We start from the raw sequence: 18,089 nt of genomic DNA, 5'->3' as shown, positions 1-18,089 counted from the left end.
AGGAAGGAAGGAAGAAGGAAGGAAGGAAGAAGGAAGAAGAAGAAGAAGGAAGGAAGGAAGGAAGGAAGGAAGGAAGGAAGGAAGGAAGGAAGGAAGGAAGGAAGGAAGGAAGGAAGAAGGAAAGAGGAGGAAGAAGGAAGGAGGAGGGAGGAGAGAGGAAGAAGAAGAAGAATTCCAGTTCCCTATTATATTTTATATTAAAAAGTCTTGCGGTTGCAACAAATGTATCCATTTGTATCCAAATAAAAACATTGTAATCCAAATAATGTATTACAATGTTTTTATTTGGATACAAATGGATACATTTGTTGTAACCACAAGACTTTTTCATATAAAATATAATAGCGGACTGGAATTCTTCTTCTTCGTATGTATTGCTGTCACATTGTTTGGTGCGCTCCCCTGTCTCTGCAAGGGACAGAAGTTATTGGGTTAATGCCGGCCATAGACGGGATGAAAATCATCTGATTTTTTTTAACGTTGGTGGTAATGTTGGCCGATCAAACAACCGATTTTTCATTTTTTTTTTTTTTTTTTAAATCGGCCGATGTTCGACCCATCTATGGCCTGCTTTACGTCAGGTACAAAGCTTGGCTGGTATAAGATGTGTCATCTTTGGAACAATGACTGCAATACAAGGGACAACACGGCAGGAACAGCCAAGAGGATCCACAGCAACATTTATAAATGAGAAGGGCATTGCTCATTGTCAGTTGCTTTCTCTGAAGCTCCTCTCTGCTTTCCTCTACTTGGATCCAACTGCTTGTAACACAGTGATGGTCAACTTTCTTGATATGAAGGGCCTCAAGTCTGGCCATTGACATCACCAAAGGGTCACACACAAAAAAAAATTAGAATCAGTGAAGTGTCAGTGGGTAAAGTCAGAAATGATGGACTTGATATAAGAGATGGTCAGAGATTGCAGACTTACTACAAGAGATGGTCAGAGACTACAGAGATGGTACAGGAGATGGTCATGGACTGCAGATATGGTACAGGAGATGGTCAGCGACTTCAGACATGGTACAGGAGATGGTCAGGGACTGCAGACATGGCACAAGAGATGGTCAGAGACTGTAGACATGGTACAGAAGATGGTCAGAGACTGTAGATATAGTACAGAAGATGTCAGAGACTGCAGACATGGTATAGGAGATGGCGAGGGACTGCAGACATGGTACAGGAGATGGTCAGAGACTGTAGATATGGTACAGCAGATGGTTAGAGACTGCAGACATGATACAAGAGAAGGTCAGAGCCTGTGGAAATGATACAAGAGATAGTCAGAGACTGCAGACATGGTAGAGGAGATGGTCAGAGACTGCAGACATGGTAGAGGAGATGGTCAGAGACTGCGGACATAATACAGGAGATGGTCAGAGACTGCAGACATGGTACAGGAAACGTTCAGAGTCTGTGAACATAGTACAAGAGATGGTCAGAGACTGTTGACATGGTACAGAAGATGGTCAGATACTGTGGACATGATACAAGAGATGGTCAGAGACTGCAGACATGGTACAGAAGATGGTCAGAGACCGCAGACATGATACAAGAGATGGTCAGAGACTGCAGACATGGTACAGGAGATGGTCAGAGACTGTGGACATGATACAAGAGATGACCAGAAACTGCGGACATAGTACAAGAGATGGTCAGGGACTGCAGACATGGTACAGGAGATGGTCAGAGACTGCAGGCATGATACAGGAGATGGTCAGAGACTGCGGGGATGGTACAGGAGATGGTCAGAGACTGCAGACATGATACAGGAGATGGTCAGAGACTGCGGGGATGGTACAGGAGATAGCCAAAGACAGACATGCTGAAAAGACTTGTCAGAGGCTGTGAACATGTTATAGAAGTATCTGGAGACTGGGGACATGCTTCAGAAGGCAGCCATTGATTGGAGACATATTGCATGAGGCTGCTATAACAGGGCGATAGGGAAACACAGATTGGTGTCTTCAGGGGACCTAAGGGCCACACAAATAGTGCCAAAGGGCCACATGCAGGCCCTGGGCTGCAGGCTGCGCATCAGTATTGTAGCAAATGCCACAATAACCTGATCACATTCGCCTATTGCAGGGGTAGGAAAGCTTTGTCTCTCCAGCTATTGCAGAACGATAAGTCTCACTGTGACGGGGGTCACTTTGGGTGGGGGGCCCATGGAACACAGCTCGCTTTGGAGAGGTGGGGAGACCCCTGTCTCAGCTCCCCATATCCCTATAATGTGGAAGTCACCCTGTGCCTGTTAGGGGTGCAGGGTGATATGTCCTAATATTGTGTAGACATGTCTAGGAGATAGGTGAGGTGGGGGTTGTGGATTGTTTGGTGTTATGTGGCTGCATCCCATTGTTCTATTGTTTGTCTGGCTTGGGAGCAAACTATTATGGGATGTATGTGCTTATGTGTAGTAGCTTAGTGCGGGGGGGGTCTCCAGCAGCCCTCCCTCCTGATGGGACTCTGCTGGTGTGAAGTTTGAATACCTGTGTGTCTCTTGTTACTAAATGTAGATTGCTGCGCCCTGTGTCATTATGCAGGGAGGGGGGATTGTCCCCTGAGGGTATATATCTTGTATCTGTGTTCAAATAAACTAGTCTACCTCCTGGTTTACTTCAAGACTGGTGTCGTCTAGCTTTGTATGGTCGGCTGTGGTGTCTGTTGTCGGTGTGCGGACAGGGAACTGGTAGTCTAACAGAAATACCCAAGAGTTCCGTTACACTCACCATGCGCCTCTGTTTCTGGAAGTCATACTTGTGACTGTTACTCTTGCAATCCCTCACAGGACTTGTAGTTCCTCAACATCTAGAGAGCCAAAGTTTGCCTACCACTGCCCTGTTCATTGGTTGCACCTCAGGATGTGCTGGCCTACCCAAATGGCCACCAAAGTCCATGTATGAGGACATTTTTCAGTCCACCCTGTGATAGATGAAACCACTGATACATGAAACCACCAATAGAAGTATAGGTCTCCATGGCTACACCTCGCTGTGTCCCCAGGACATATTACTTACCTGCACCCATATCTAGAAAAGATTCTTCCTCTTTATTCATTATTTTTATTCCCTTCTCCTCCATAGACTGCTGACCACTCCTCACATACATCTCCGTGTCTTCCTTTTTATCCTCGCCTTTTATTTGAATCAAACAGGGACATCTCTCTGGTGGGTTCCCATGACTGGATCCATCAACCTGATGATGGTGAGGGATGGTGTGATCTTCCTGTGTGGAATCCCGGGAATACAGAGGACGGGGACATCTCTCTGGTGGGTTCCCATGACTGGATCCATCTGTAGGAAACACACACACTGACTGAATCCATTGTTTCTATGTGTTTATTAGATGATGGGGGATCTAGGTGGAGCCTCCGTACTGCTTTCTCCTTTACAATAAAGTCTCCTCTTACCCGGTAATGTGAGGGGCGGCTGATTGTCCATCATGACGTCCTTGTAGAGGTCCTTGTGTCCTTCTAAATACTCCCACTCCTCCATGGAGAAATAGACAGTGACACCCTGACACCTTATAGGAACCTGACACACACAATGATACAGTCACCATCCAGACACATCCCTTGTCTGTTACTGGAGAATGTCCCAGAATTCCCGGCAACGCTCACCTCTCCTGTCAGCAGCTCCATCATCTTGTTGATGACACCTAGGATCAGCCTCTTGTTCCTCCCAGGTGTCAGGGAGTGACGTGGGGACGGTCTATGGAGATGGCTGCTGGGTGGCTCATTAGATGTCTTCTTTACTAATTTATAATCCTAGTAAAAACAGAAGCTAAAATTATAACTGCCTACACTGCTAGAAATATATTCACTGAGATAAGAGTGATGTCATGTGACCTCCCAGAATCCACCTCACCTCTCCGGTCAGGGCTGTTTTATTAATAGAGATGAGAGTGATGTCATGTGACCTCCCAGAATCCACCTCACCTCTCCAGTCAGGTTCATGTTTTATTAATAGAGATCAGAGTGATGCCATGTGACCTCCCAGAAGCCTCCTCACCTCTCCGGCCAGGTCTGTGTTTTATTAATAGAGATGAGAGTGATGTCATGTGACCTCCCAGAATCCTCCTCACCTCTCCGGTCAGGTCTGTGTTTTATTAATAGAGATGAGTGATGTAATGTGACCTCCCAGAATCCTCCTCACCTCTCCGGTCAGCAGGTAAATCATCTCCAGGGTGAGGTCCAATATCCTCGTGGTCATCTGACTCTGGTCCTCGTCCATCCTCATGGATGTGGTCATATGACCTATAAACGATGCTTCTCTCTGTAGTTGGATAGTAGATGGAAGTGTGGGGTTGGTACAATGTACAAAATTATCTGAGGTATATGTCAGAGCTATATAAATGTATAATAATAATAGTGTGTGACTGTGGGGGAGGGGAGATTAGAGTGTAAATTTTTTGTTTATTAAAATCTTGCAAAATAACATAATAAAAATCATATTTACATATATACAGAATAAATTATATATAATTAAACAAACCCAGCTTACTTCAGCAAAATAATAACAAATCCTGACGGTCACCTAAACCCCCCCTCAGGCTAAGAAACGATTAAACATTGATCCCATGCATGCAGCCTTTCTTCAAAAATCTGATGTTACAAAAATCTAGGGGACGTGAAAGGACAGAAAGAGAAGCCACGCCCCCAGAGACTGACAGCAGCTACGGGGACCTGACATTCCTCCACGCCTTTGTCCAGGCTCCCAGCCGCCACCTGTCCTTCTCAAGACCCCAAATCTTGCCAACCTCACCCAGAATGTTGTTCACCACCACCTCGACAGGAAGGACTTTTTTGCGAATGGAAACCTGACACCGTGCATTCCACGTGTAGTAACGGACTACTAAGCTAACTAGAAAAAGTGTCTCAAAATCAAAGTCCCGGTGAGTCTGAAAGGCACCGTAAGACCACTTCGTGTAACTCAAGCGGGAAAGAAAAGGGATCCCCAGAGCCCCACCCACTTGTAGACATCTATATTGAAAGTGCACTGAACCAAGGAATGGTCCATCATCTCCTCCACCCCACCGCACTCCACTCTTGGACAACCACGGTTCTCCGCAGAGCGATGCTTCAGGTTGCCCTTCACATAGAGTCTGCCATGGAACGAGAGCCAGGCCAAATCCCAAAACTTTAAAGGGATTCTCTCCAGATTCATCAAACTCAGGACCTCCCTCATAACCGGGCCTGGGCAATCCCTCAAGGCCAATGGTTCGCTAAAGGCAGATTCAACAACCCTCCTCTCCAGGGCCTTCCTATGAAGACAGTTAATTTCCTCCGCCGTCACTCACTATTGCTGAAGCATTTTCAGACATGGGGCAACATAAGCCGGGAGCTTACCATGTTGGACCCCCAGGCTTTTCACTGGCCCACCATTCTCCCAACTCTGCAGAAAAGGCCTAAACCAGGACTGAAAAATACCAACACACCCAGGCGGTTCCTCTGCCAGCATGCTACCAAAATGATGTTTCAAAAACATCAGAGAAAAGAAAACCACCGGGTTGACCATACCTAGGCCACCCATCCGCCTGGAAAGGTAGGTTACAGACGTCTTAATGAGGTTCAGTTTGTGCCCCCATAACAGCTGGAAGAAACAACTGTAGATCCTCGCATAGAGAGACACTGGCAAAACACAGACAAAGCTGACATACAGAAATACCGGGATCAGGTAAGTTTTAATCAGGTCAATCCTTTCCCTGTAAGAGAGTTTCCAGTCAATCCAGCTGGCCACCTTGGCATCGGCATCGGCATCTTGTAGCCTGCTTACCCAATTTGCAAGGCCGTAATCACCGGGACCAAATCTGATGCCTACTTTAATTTCCTGCTGGGGCTCTGGGAAGGCGTCCGGAAGGGTAAAGCCTTCGCCTTCCTCTCCCATCCAGAAAACCTCACTCTTATCCTGATTGATCTTTGAGCCAGATGTCTCAGCATACTGTTCCATCACCGAGACCACCTCCTCCGCCTCCTGCATCCCGGAGATGAAAACAGACACGTCATCAGCATAGGCCACGACCCTCAGAGGGGGCTCCCCAGGAATGCCCAAAGGAACTCCACACAACGGTCCGCTCTCTAACCTCCGAATGAAGGGATCGGTTACAAACGCATATAGCAGAGGACTCAAAGGACACCCCTGACGCACACCTGAGCCAACCTCAAAGGGCCGTCCAATCCAACCATTTACAAGCATGAAGCTTTCAGCCCCTCTGTATAAAGTCTTTAGCCAATCGATAAAGCCCCCCTCCAGGCCATACTTGCCAAGAAGCAGCCATAGGTACTCATGTGTAAAAGATCCTCCTGCGCTCAATGGAATGATTACTAGAATACAGCTGCTGTCACTTAACTAATACCAACAAGTCCAAACAAAAAGAAAAAAATAGTGAAGCGCTTATATCTCATGAATAAATAAAGTAAAGTGCATTCAAAAAAGGATTGATATAAATCTGATATTCTTGTGTGACAAATTTATATAATAAACAATAATACCTCCCTCTAGTGGGTGAAAAAAATAGTGCAACCGAATGTAATTAAGCTTTAGTGATTCAACACACACTATAAAGAAACCTATTATACCGTGCATATAAAAAATTTAAATACATAACCAAATGTGAATAAATTAGTGAATATAAAATTAATTATCCACATAAAATAGTGCCTAATTCATACACATTTCATATACATCATAAGTGAAAAAGAAAAAATGTTCATGCATGTGACTGTGCTTTTGGAAAACACACGTGATCTCCACTTCTAGGTGCAAATAATCTCCTCCAAATGGCAGCAATGCCTGCTCACCTCCCCTCCTTGACCCACACAGGGCCCCAAAGCAGTTTCCACCTCAGTGGTGTATCTCCTCTGGCAGACTCCTTATTCCTGCCAGAGGAGATACACCACCTGAGCTGCACCAAATTCCTCCTCCTGAAGGACAGGGGTGCAGATGGCAGACCGTCCCCCAGAGCTGACAGCATGATGTGACCCCCCTCCTCCCAGCCAGAGCCCCAGCATAGGTTTTATTTGCAGCATTAGATGTGTCAGACCTTAAAGCTGCACCCTGCCCATTGGTTGCAGGAACCTCAGAGCCCCCGCTCTGCAAACTACCATCAGAGGCAGCAGTCACTCCATCCACCAACACACATGCATTCCCCTTTCCAGCATTGCAAGCACTTTCATCATTCACAGGTTTCCTTTCACTCGTGGCACTACTGCTCCCAGCAGACCCACTCACACCAGATGCTCCTATCTCCCCCAACATACTCTTAAGCAAAAGCCTTCCACTCCTGGTCACTCTCCCCTGGGTTTCAGCAACACCTTTCATGGTGCAGCTGACATTTTCCCTCCCACCATTTTCTGCTGCATTTGCAGACATCAGTAGGGATTGTCCAGACAAATTGTCAGATCCCACCTTTACCTTCCCCCCAGCAGAGTCCACAGTCACAGGGTTCTTAGTATCAGAGTCCACAGTCCCAGCAGAGTGCAGTCCTGCAGGCACAGCAGCCATCTTCCCTGCAGAGCTCTGTGCAGACACAGGAGGATTTCCCTCCAAAACTCTGCAGTGCACATGGCTGTCCATACTGGAGTCCAAACTGTCACTTTTAATAAAGCGTGGCTTTGCTACTTTTTTCTCCTTTACAGGACCAGGAACAGAGTCCTCACCGTCATCCTCATCCGCAGAATCCTCGGAAAAGTGGAAGGTTCTTCCATTTAGGGGAGACTCCATTTCACTGATGAACTTTAGCAGCCCTGCGCCATTTTCCTCTACCTCCTGTGCTGTTCCTCCAGCTTGCTGGGGAGAGAGGGATGCAGAGGCTGACATTTTCTCTAGGGAAGCAGATCCTGAGGTGGATGGGATACCAGGGGCAGCATCCAGGACCCCCCCCTCGCTCTCCACCCGTACTGCCACCGCCGATGCTGAATCCTTACTGGAGTCTTCCTTCATTTTCCTGAATCTCTCATTTTGGAACTTTTCTTTAAAAGCTCCGTTCTTCTCCTTCAGTGCCTTTACCAAACTGTTGTTTCCTAATGGCGTCCTCCAAACCTTTCATCTTCGGCTTCATACTCTGCCTCTTGCTGCTCCATGCCTTATCATGGAGAACTTTCTTCTTCTTGTAGTCAGCTTTCAGATTCATCAGCTTTTCCTCCTCCTTTGCAATTCTCACCAGATAATCAGCAACCCACTCTCTGAAGACAGGGAGGGATTCCCCTCTTTTAGGGCCACAACCAAGGTCTTCTGGTGTAGGTGAAGCATTGGAGGGCCAGCTGGGTCCCTCAGGGGGAGCATGGTCTGAGCCTATCCCAGAAGAGGCCATGTTTCTGGGGCCAGGCAAGCAGGCCTGGCCCCCTAGTGTCTGGAGAGAGAGAGCAACTGCACAACCAACCTCTCTGGTGCAGAGTGTAAGCTCCTCTGGTACAGGGACTGATGGGACTGTGGGGGAGGGGACATTAGAGCGTAAGCTCCTCTGGTACAGAGACTGATGTGACTGTGGGGGAGGGGACATTAGAGTGTAAGCTCCTCTGGTACAGAGACTGATGTGACTGTGGGGGAGGGGACATTAGAGTGTAAGCTCCTCTGGTACAGAGACTGATGGGACTGGCTCAGTGTTCTCTGTATAGCACTACGATATATGTCAGAGCTATATAAAGCAATATCTGCTCCAGATAAAAGACGTCACAGTGACGATGGAGGAAGAGGACAGAGATGACAATGGAGGAAGAAGACCGACATGACAAAGGAAGAAGAGGACCGACATGATGGGCGGTTACTGGATGTAAATATAAAATAAGATCTTATTACCTCCTCTGCTGCCAGTTCCAGCAATGTCTCCTCTCTACTCCTTCCCGACCTCTCACCCAGAACTTCCTGTCTGTACATTACATCACTTCCTGTTCATAGTTTCCATAGAGACCAGAGTGCATTCCCATGGTCTTGTGAGGAATAGAACTGTAGCCTTTGTTTCCAAAGTTTTCCAATGGTTGTGACTCCCATCAGCTTCTTCTTTTTGGGTCTTTCGGTCATCAGTCCATTCCCACGTGTGTGGATTGTGGAAACGTCTCCCTGCTTTCAGAAGGGACACTGTCCACCAGTTCTTTACCTTCAGTTTAAACTCAAAGTACGCCCGTCATCAGTTCTAAGTGACATATCTGGCTTCATGCATCAAGAGGAGGCATCCTTCAAACAGGGCCTTCACCTTTGCTCCCCTTGTATAGCTGGATTATGCAAAAAAAAAAAAAAGCATAGTCTCACCCTTGGCCATCCACCAATGTTCCCAAGAGATCTATCACTTTGCCACAGTACACTCGATCACATGCCGCCATCTTGTTCTGATATCACCAAGTGGTGTCAGTTATCTACTTGTGGAGAGGGAGGGGGTATCCCAGTCCTCGCCTGGTCTGTAGGATGTTGAGTCAAAGCAGCACAGGAGGACCATGCAGTAGTATAACAGAAGGTTTCGTGCTTTGCGGAAACTTGAAGCTGTAGTCAGCCAAACTGTACATGAACGTATGAGCTTGTCCAAGCTTCCAATATGATTGGCTCTCACAAAGATACCTTCACATCACCGGAAACCTTCCAGGGTGTGCCAAATGGACTCAGGAAAAGTAACACAAATTTTGGGATGAATAAAAAGAGAGTCGTACTTACCTCAGCTAATATACCTTCCCTTACCAGATATCTCCATTCACATCCTGCAAAAGGTTAAAGATATTGGCGCTGGAGAGAAAGGAAAACTTTGGAGTTCAATTAATTGTGAGGGAGTAGTCCGTAGATTACAGTATACTCAGCAACATCATGAGGCAGCACCCTAAGAGTTAAGCTGGACTCTGTTATAAGCTGGACTCACTAGATAAAAGTGGGTCAAAGGCATGTGTCTCAAGAGTTGACGTCCTGGTGGAATCCCGGATGCAGGAGACCTGGCTTCCTTCACAGCCTTGGCCCCAAGATGTCCATCCATCCTCCTCTCCTGCCTCCGGGATTCCACCACTCTTGAGACACGTCTTTGACCCACTTTTATCTTGTGAGTTACCCAATCTTTTGTGCTATTAAATATCTGTAAAATACTGCACTTAGTCTGGCACCCCTCTCTTCTTTTTTCTTCCATTGACATCCTGGTAGCCTTCTCTTATCTCTATATGGTTTGGCCACATTCACTAATCAAAACCTCATATCTTAGTCAAAGAGTACACGACACAGGCAGAATATTCATAGACCCTGGGTTATAGGTTGGAACCTTCAGGTGACTGGACAATCACCTGGACATGGACAAAGCAAAGCTTTTGAAGACATGCCCCCTAGGCATCCCTCATAACCCTACCCCACTCAATGAGCGCTCAGTTTTTTTGCTATTGTTTCCAGATGATGGACCTCTTCTCTCTTACGAATAAATCACTCTTAGCTCAACTAGTTTATTTTACTTCCAGTTCTTCGATTACCTCCTCATTGCTTTGTATTACCACAAGAGAAGCAGTGCATCCACATCGGTGCAACCTCAGTGTTGGGGACTGTACCCGGACCCGACAACATGAGGATGGCCTGTAATGTTGCTTTCCAAGCCACTTTTTGCCTTCCTGATCTTACCTATCTCAATACCCTCTAATATTTTATGCAGTTTGCAGTAACAGGTCTTTAAATTTATCTAGAGCCCTACCAAACCCAGACTCAGCAGAAATACGCTTTACAAAACGAATATGAAATGGAGGATGGGGAATACCTAATAGATCCTACTACTACAACACAGCCCAGATTGCACCACTGGTGACATACACTCACCGGCCACTTTAATAGGTCCACCTTGCTAGTACCAGGTTGGACCCCCCCTTGCCTTCAGAATTGCCTTCATTCTTCGTAGCATAGATTCAACAAGGTGTTGGAAACATTCCTCAGAGATTTTGGTCCATATTGACATGATAGCATCACGCAGTTGCTGCAGATTTGTCGGCTGCACATCCATGAACCATTGATACAAGGCAGGATGGATCCACCACACCATGACACCACCACCATCACCAGCCTGAACCATTGATACAAGGCAGGATGGATACACCACACCATGACACCACCACCACCAGCCTGAACCGTTGATACAAGGCAGAATGGATCCACCACACCATGACACCACCACCATCACCAGCCTGAACCATTGATACAAGGCAGGATGGATCCACCACACCATGACACCACCACTATCACCAGCCTGAACCATTGATACAAAGCAGGATGGATCCACCACACCATGACACCACCACCATCACCAGCCTGAACCATTGATACAAAGCAGGATGGATCCACCACACCATGACACCACCACCATCACCAGCCTGAACCATTGATACAAGGCAGGATGGATCCACCACACCATGACACCACCACCATCACCAGCCTGAACCGTTTATACAAAGCAGGATGGATCCACCACACCATGACACCACCACCATCACCAGCCTGAACCGTTGATACAAGGCAGAATGGATACACCACACCAAGACACCACCACCATCACCAGCCTGAACCATTGATACAAGGCAGGATGGATCCACCACACCATGACACCACCACCACCAGCCTAAACCGTTGATACAAGGCAGGATGGATCCACCACACCATGACACCCATCACCACCAGCCTGAACCGTTGATACAAGGCAGGATGGATCCATGCTTTCATGTTGTTTACGCCAAATTCTGACCCTACCACCTGAATGTTGCAGCTGAAATCCAGACTCATCAGACCAGGCAACGTTTTTCCAATCTTCTATTGTCCAATTTTGGTGAGCCTGTGCGAATTGTAACCTCCGTTTCCTGTTCTTAGCTGACAGGAGTGGCACCTGGTGTGGTCTTCTGACAGGAGTGGCACCTGGTGTGATCTTCTGACAGGAGTGGCACCTGGTATGGTCTTCTGCTGGTGTAGCCCATCTGCTTCAAGGTTGGACGTGTTGTGTGTTCAGAGATGGTATTCTGCATACCTTGGTTGTAACAAGGGATTATTTGAGTTACTGTTGCCTTTCTATCATCTAGAACCAGTCTGCCCATTCTTTTCTGACATCAACAAGGCATTTTCCTCTACACAACTGCCGCTCACTGGATGTTTTCTCTTTTTCGGACCATTCTCTGTAAACCCTGGAGATGGTAGTGCGGAAAAATCCCAGAAGATCAGCAGTTTTTGAAATACTCCGACCAGCCCATCTGGCACCAACAACCATGCCACATTCAAAGTCACCTAAATCCCCTTTCTGATAGTCGGTTTGAACTTCAGCAAGTCGTCTTCACCACATCTAGATGCCTAAATGCATCGAGCTGCTGCCATGTGATTGGCTAATTAGCAATTTGTGTTACGAAGCCTTTTTACAGGTTTATCTAATAAAGTGGCCGTGGAGTGTATATGGCCACTGATGCTCATTCATGGGTCTTATTGGACGTCTCCCTTACCAGCCTCGTCTGGATTTCCAATTCCTTTGACCTCGCAATCTGGTCTTGTCACACATATCTGGGACTCTAATAAATATTCAGCAGGACCAATCTCACCTGATTTCCCCTCCTCCACCTTTGCAACTACCCCCTATTCACCCCTGGACTGGATGACCCTTACAACTATCACTTGTGGAGCTTCTACGGCTTTAAAATGGTCTATGCTTGATCAAACATACAAGGGGTTTGCACCTTTCAATAACTCATCCATTCCCTACAAAATCCCCAGTTGGAACATTTCCATTGTTTACAACTGTGGCAATGAATGTGAAAACCTTCGAAGGACCTTCCAAGGTATGCCAGGTTGATATTTTACCGGGGCAAAGGCAGCAGTATCATATTCCACCACTTGTCTTTAACAACTTCCAGTCCGGACACTTTCAACCCCTTCCAGTCCGGACACTTTCCCCCCCTTCCAGTCCGGACACTTTCCCCCCCTTCCAGTCCGGACACTTTCCCCCTCTTCCAGTCCGGACACTTTCCCCCCCTTCCAGTCCGGACACTTTCCCCCTCTTCCAGTCCGGACACTTTCCCCCCTTCCAGTCCGGACACTTCCCCCTTCTGTCCGGACACTTCCACCCCCTTCCAGTCCGGACACTTTCCCCCCCTTCCAGTCCGGACACTTTCCCCCCCTTCCAGTCCGGACACTTTCACCCCCTTCCAGTCCGAACACTTTCCCCACCTTCCAGTCTGGACACTTTCCCCCCTTCCAGCCCGGACACTTCCCCCCCCTTTCCTGTCCGGACACTTCCACCCCCTTCCAGTCTGGATACTTTCCCCCCTTCCAGTCTGGACACTTTCCCCCCTTCCAGTCCGGACACTTCCCCCTTCTGTCCGGACACTTCCACCCCCTTCCAGTCCGGACACTTTCCCCCCCTTCCAGTCCGGACACTTTCCCCCCCTTCCAGTCCGGACACTTTCACCCCCTTCCAGTCCGGACACTTTCACCCCCTTCCAGTCCAGACACTTCCTGACCTTCCAGTCCGGACACTTCCACCCCCTTCCAGTCCGGACACTTCCCCCCCTTCCAGTCCGGACACTTCCCCCCCTTCCAGTCCGGACACTTCCCCCACTTCCAGTCCGGACACTTTCCCCCCTTCCAGTCTGGACACTTTCCCCCCTTCCAGTCCGGACACTTTCCCCCCTTCCAGTCCGGACACTTTCCCCCCTTCCAGTCCGGACACTTTCCCCCTTTCCAGTCCGGACACTTTCCCCCCTTCCAGTCCGGACACTTTCCCCCCTTCCAGTCCGGACACTTTCCCCCTTTCCAGTCCGGACACTTTCCCCCCTTCCTGTCCGGACACTTCCCCCCCCTTTCCTGTCCGGACACTTCCACCCCCTTCCAGTCTGGACACTTTCACCCCCTTCCAGTCCGGACACTTTCACCCCCTTCCAGTCCGGACACTTTCACCCCCTTCCAGTCCGGACACTTTCCCCACCTTCCAGTCCGGACACTTTCCCCCCCTTCCAGTCCGGACACTTCCACCCCCTTCCAGTCTGGACACTTTCACCCCCTTCCAGTCCGGACACTTCCTGACCTTCCAGTCCGGACACTTCCACCCCCTTCCAGTCCGGACACTTCCCCCCCTTCCAGTCCGGACACTTCCCCCCTTCCAGTCCGGACACTTTCCCCCCTTCCAGTCCGGACACTTCCCCCCCTTCCAGTCCGGACACTTTCCCCCCTTCCAGTCCGGACACTTTCCCCCCTTCCAGTCCGGACACTTTCACCCCCTTCCAGTCTGGACACTTCTCCCCCCTTTCCTGTCCGGACACTTTCACCCCCTTCCAGTCCGGACACTTTCACCCCCTTCCAGTCCGGACACTTCCACCCCCTTCAAGTCCGGACACTTTCACCCCCTTCCAGTCCGGACACTTTCCCCACCTTCCAGTTCGGACACTTTCCCCACCTTCCAGTCTGGACACTTTCCCCCCCTTCCAGTCCGGACACTTTCACCCCCTTCCAGTCCGGACACTTCCCCCCCCTTTCCTGTCCGGACACTTTCACCCCCTTCCAGTCCGGACACTTTCACCCCCTTCCAGTCCGGACACTTTCACCCCCTTCCAGTCCGGACACTTTCACCCCCTTCCAGTCCGGACACTTCCCCCCCCTTTCCAGTCCGGACACTTTCCCCCCTTCCTGTCCAGGCCAATTTTCAGCTTTCAGCGCTATCACATTTTGAATGACAATTGCGCGGTCATGCAACACTGTACCCATATGAAATTTTTAGCATTTTTTTTGAGACAGATAAAGCTTTATTTTGGTGGTGTTTATTCATCACTGGGATTTTTATTTTGTTTGCTATTTAAATGAAAAAGTCCAAAAATTTTGAAAAAAAGTGTTTTTCTTATAAAATTTTGCAAATAAATAATATCACATCATAAAGCTTGGCCAAAATGTATTCCGTTATCTTTTTAGTAAAACAATAATTACACAAATTAGTTTATAACCAAAAATTATAATTTTTAAAAACATTTTTTACATTTGTATTTTATTTTTTTATATTATTATTTGTTTTTTTTACATACTGTCACCCTAGCAGTACAGTATCACCATGGTGACCCTGTACTACTTGTGGGGGGTGATGATGATTTTTTTTTTTACACTGATTGCTCTTACACCCATAAAGGCTGTAAAAGCAATAATTTCTCCTTCTCTCTGGCTGCATTCCTGCAGCCATTGGGAAATACTGTGAGAGCTGTGATTGGTCACAGCTTGTCACATGGTACAGGGCTGTTGTGAATAGCCCTGTACCATGTGACCTCTGTGATCATTCACAGATTTCACACATAGTAAGCAATGATGTCAGAAGTGACATCTTGCTTACTACTCTGCATGTGATCACTGATTGGCCAGTGATGACATGATCGGGACCTCGCACAGAAGTCCCGTACAACGATCTGATCCGGAGGACACAGCGGGCACCAGATCGCGGTGCTGCGCGCTCCCAGGGAGCGTGCACAGTCCAAAATGGCGGGTGCCATTTATGAACAGCAACCGGCCCCTGCACTGCTACCATCCGGCCGTTTATATACATGGGCCGGACGGCAAGTGGTTAAAGGGTGCCCAAATGTAGGGAGTAAGGCGCATATGTTGGGGAACTGGTCTAAGGTCCATCACTTGTGTATAGGAATGTATACCATGATCAATGATTTTATGGATCAGTCTTGGACAGGACCCAAGGGTGGCCCTTCTCCACAAACCCATGGAGAACATCCCTCGTTATAGCAGAACACCTAATTCCATATATTCACTACTACTGAGTAGACTATTGCCCAGGCATGGAAATCGCCATCTTGAAGTTATGAGCCACATACAAGGCAGGCTTGTTAACGAGAGACTAACTACTGTATTAAATGTTCCTTTCGTTCTGGCGACCATGGCTTAATTATGTGTAAAACATGTTTAACCCCTTGCCTACTGGGCACTGTCACCCCCTTCCTGCCCGCCAGGCACTGTCACCCCCTTCCTGCCCACTGGGCACTTCTACCCCCTTCCTGCCCACCAGGCATTGTCACCCCCTTCCTGCCCACCGAGCACTTCTACCTCCTTCCTGCCCGCCGGGCACTGTCACCCCCTTCCTGCCCGCCGGACACTGTCACCCCTTTCCTGCCCGCCGGGCACTGTCACCTCCTTCCTGCCCGCCGGGCACTGTCACCTCCTTCCTGCCCGCCGGGCACTGTCACCCCCTTCCTGCCCGCCAGGCACTGTCACCCCCTTCCTGCCCACTGGGCACTTCTACCCCCTTCCTGCCTGCCGGGCACTGTCACCCCCTTCCTGCCCGCCGGGCACTTCTACCCTCTTCCTGCCCACCGGGCACTTCTACCCCCTTCCTGCCCACCGGGCACTGTCACCCCCTTCCTGCCTTGCGGGCACTGTCAACCCTTTCCTGCCCACCGGGCACTTCTACCCCCTTCCTGCCTACCGGGCACTTCTACCCCCCTTCCTGCCTACCGGGCACTGTCACCCCCTTCCTGCCTTCAGGGCACTGTCACCCCCTTTCTGCCCGCCGGGCACTTCTACCCCCTTCCTGCCCGCCGGGCACTTCTACCCCCTTCCTGCCCACCGGGCACTGTCACCCCCTTCCTGCCCACCGGGCACTGTCACCCCCTTCCTGCCTACTGGGCATTGTCACCCCCTTCCTGCCTGCCGGGCACTGTCACCCCCTTCCTGCCTACCAGGCACTTCTACCCCCTTCCTGCCCACCAGGCATTGTCACCCCCTTCCTGCCCACCGAGCACTTCTACCTCCTTCCTGCCCGCCGGGCACTGTCACCCCCTTCCTGCCTGCCGGACACTGTCACCCCCTTCCTGCCCGCCGGGCACTGTCACCTCCTTCCTGCCCGCTGGGCACTGTCACCCCCTTCCTGCCCACCGGACACTGTCACCGCCTTCCTGCTCCTCGGGTACTGTCACCCCCTTCCTGCCCACCGAGCACAGTCACCCCCTTCCTGCCCTCCGGGCACTGTCACCCCCTTCCTGCTTACCGGGCACTGTCACCCCCTTCCTGCCCCTCGGGCACTTCCACCCCCTTCCTGCCCAGGCCAATTTTCAGCTCTCAGCGCTGTCACACTTTGAATGACAATTGTGCGGTCATGCAACACTGTACCCATATGACATTTTTATCATTTGTTTCTCACAAATAGAGCTTTCTTTTGGTGGTATTTACTCCCCGCTGGGGGTTTATTTTTTGAGCTAAAAACAAAAAAAGAGAAAAAACTTTGAAAAAAAAAAAACATTTCTTTGTTTCTATTATAAAATTTTGCAAACAGGTAATTTTTCTCCTTCACTGATGTGCGTTGATGAGGCTGCACTGATAGGCAACACTGATGGGCACTGAGGCGGTACTGATGAGCTGGCACTGATGATGGGTACTGATAGTCAGCACTGACTGGCGGCACTGCTGCGCTAAACTGATGGGCATTGGTGGGTGACACTGGTGGGTGGCACTGCTGGGCACAGGTGGGTGCACTGCTGGGCACAGGTGGGCGGAACTGGTGGGTGGCACTGCTGGGCACCGATCATCAGGGTACTGATGATCGGTGCCGATCCCACCTCTAACAACTGCCGGTTCTCGGCAGTACTTTCCTCGCGCTCCGACAGCGTGAGGAAAGTGCAGCCGAGAACCGGCAATTGCATTTCCCGGTGATCCGTGTGTCATTGGACACGGCTGATCACGTGGTAAAAAGCCGCTGTGATTGGCCTTTTACCACATCACGTGATCAGCTGTGTCCTTAGGTGGGTAAGCAGGAGAGCGCGTTCTGGGAGGACGTCATATGACAGCCTCCCAGAACTGGCCGGTCGCAGTGCAGCTGTCATTCGGCTACCTGCGGTCAGCAACTGGTTAACCACTTTCCCACCGCCCTACAGCAAAAATACTGAAACGGGGCGGCAGGGGTGCGCAAAATCACGTATATATACGTGATTTTGTATTTCCGGGTAGGGGGCGCACGGCTATCAATCACTGGGTCCTGGCCAGTGATTAGTCGCCGGCACTTGGCAATCGCTGAGTATTACCAACGGGGGGGGGAGAGAACTGTATGTAAACAATACAGATCTCTCCCGTCAGCTCGAATGACGGCGCGGGTAGGGCTCGCGCGCACCCCCTACCTGCAACTGCAAAATCATGTCT

General features: G+C 49.4%; 1 protein-coding gene across 1 annotated transcript in view; it reads right to left on the bottom strand.

Moving 5' to 3' along the window:
- The window catches only part of LOC149453262 (uncharacterized), a 29,445-nt gene extending 23,128 nt beyond the window's left edge, over window positions 1-6,317 (bottom strand). Inside the window, 5 exon segments of the mRNA XM_089688618.1 lie at window positions 3,018-3,293; window positions 3,410-3,533; window positions 3,620-3,766; window positions 4,155-4,274; window positions 5,775-6,317. Coding sequence (XP_089544744.1) covers window positions 3,018-3,293; window positions 3,410-3,533; window positions 3,620-3,766; window positions 4,155-4,274; window positions 5,775-6,194 — 1,087 coding nt within the window. The 5' untranslated portion in view covers window positions 6,195-6,317.
- Window positions 6,318-18,089: the final 11,772 nt, after the last annotated feature.

This window comes from Staurois parvus, unplaced genomic scaffold, assembly GCF_062004578.1.
Source record: "Staurois parvus isolate SC_StPar_1 unplaced genomic scaffold, SC_StPar_1.0 ptg000449l, whole genome shotgun sequence".
Taxonomy (NCBI): Eukaryota; Metazoa; Chordata; class Amphibia; order Anura; family Ranidae; genus Staurois; species Staurois parvus.
The sequence above is the reverse complement of the archived record's forward strand: the minus strand, read 5'-3'. Positions and strand labels throughout refer to the sequence as shown.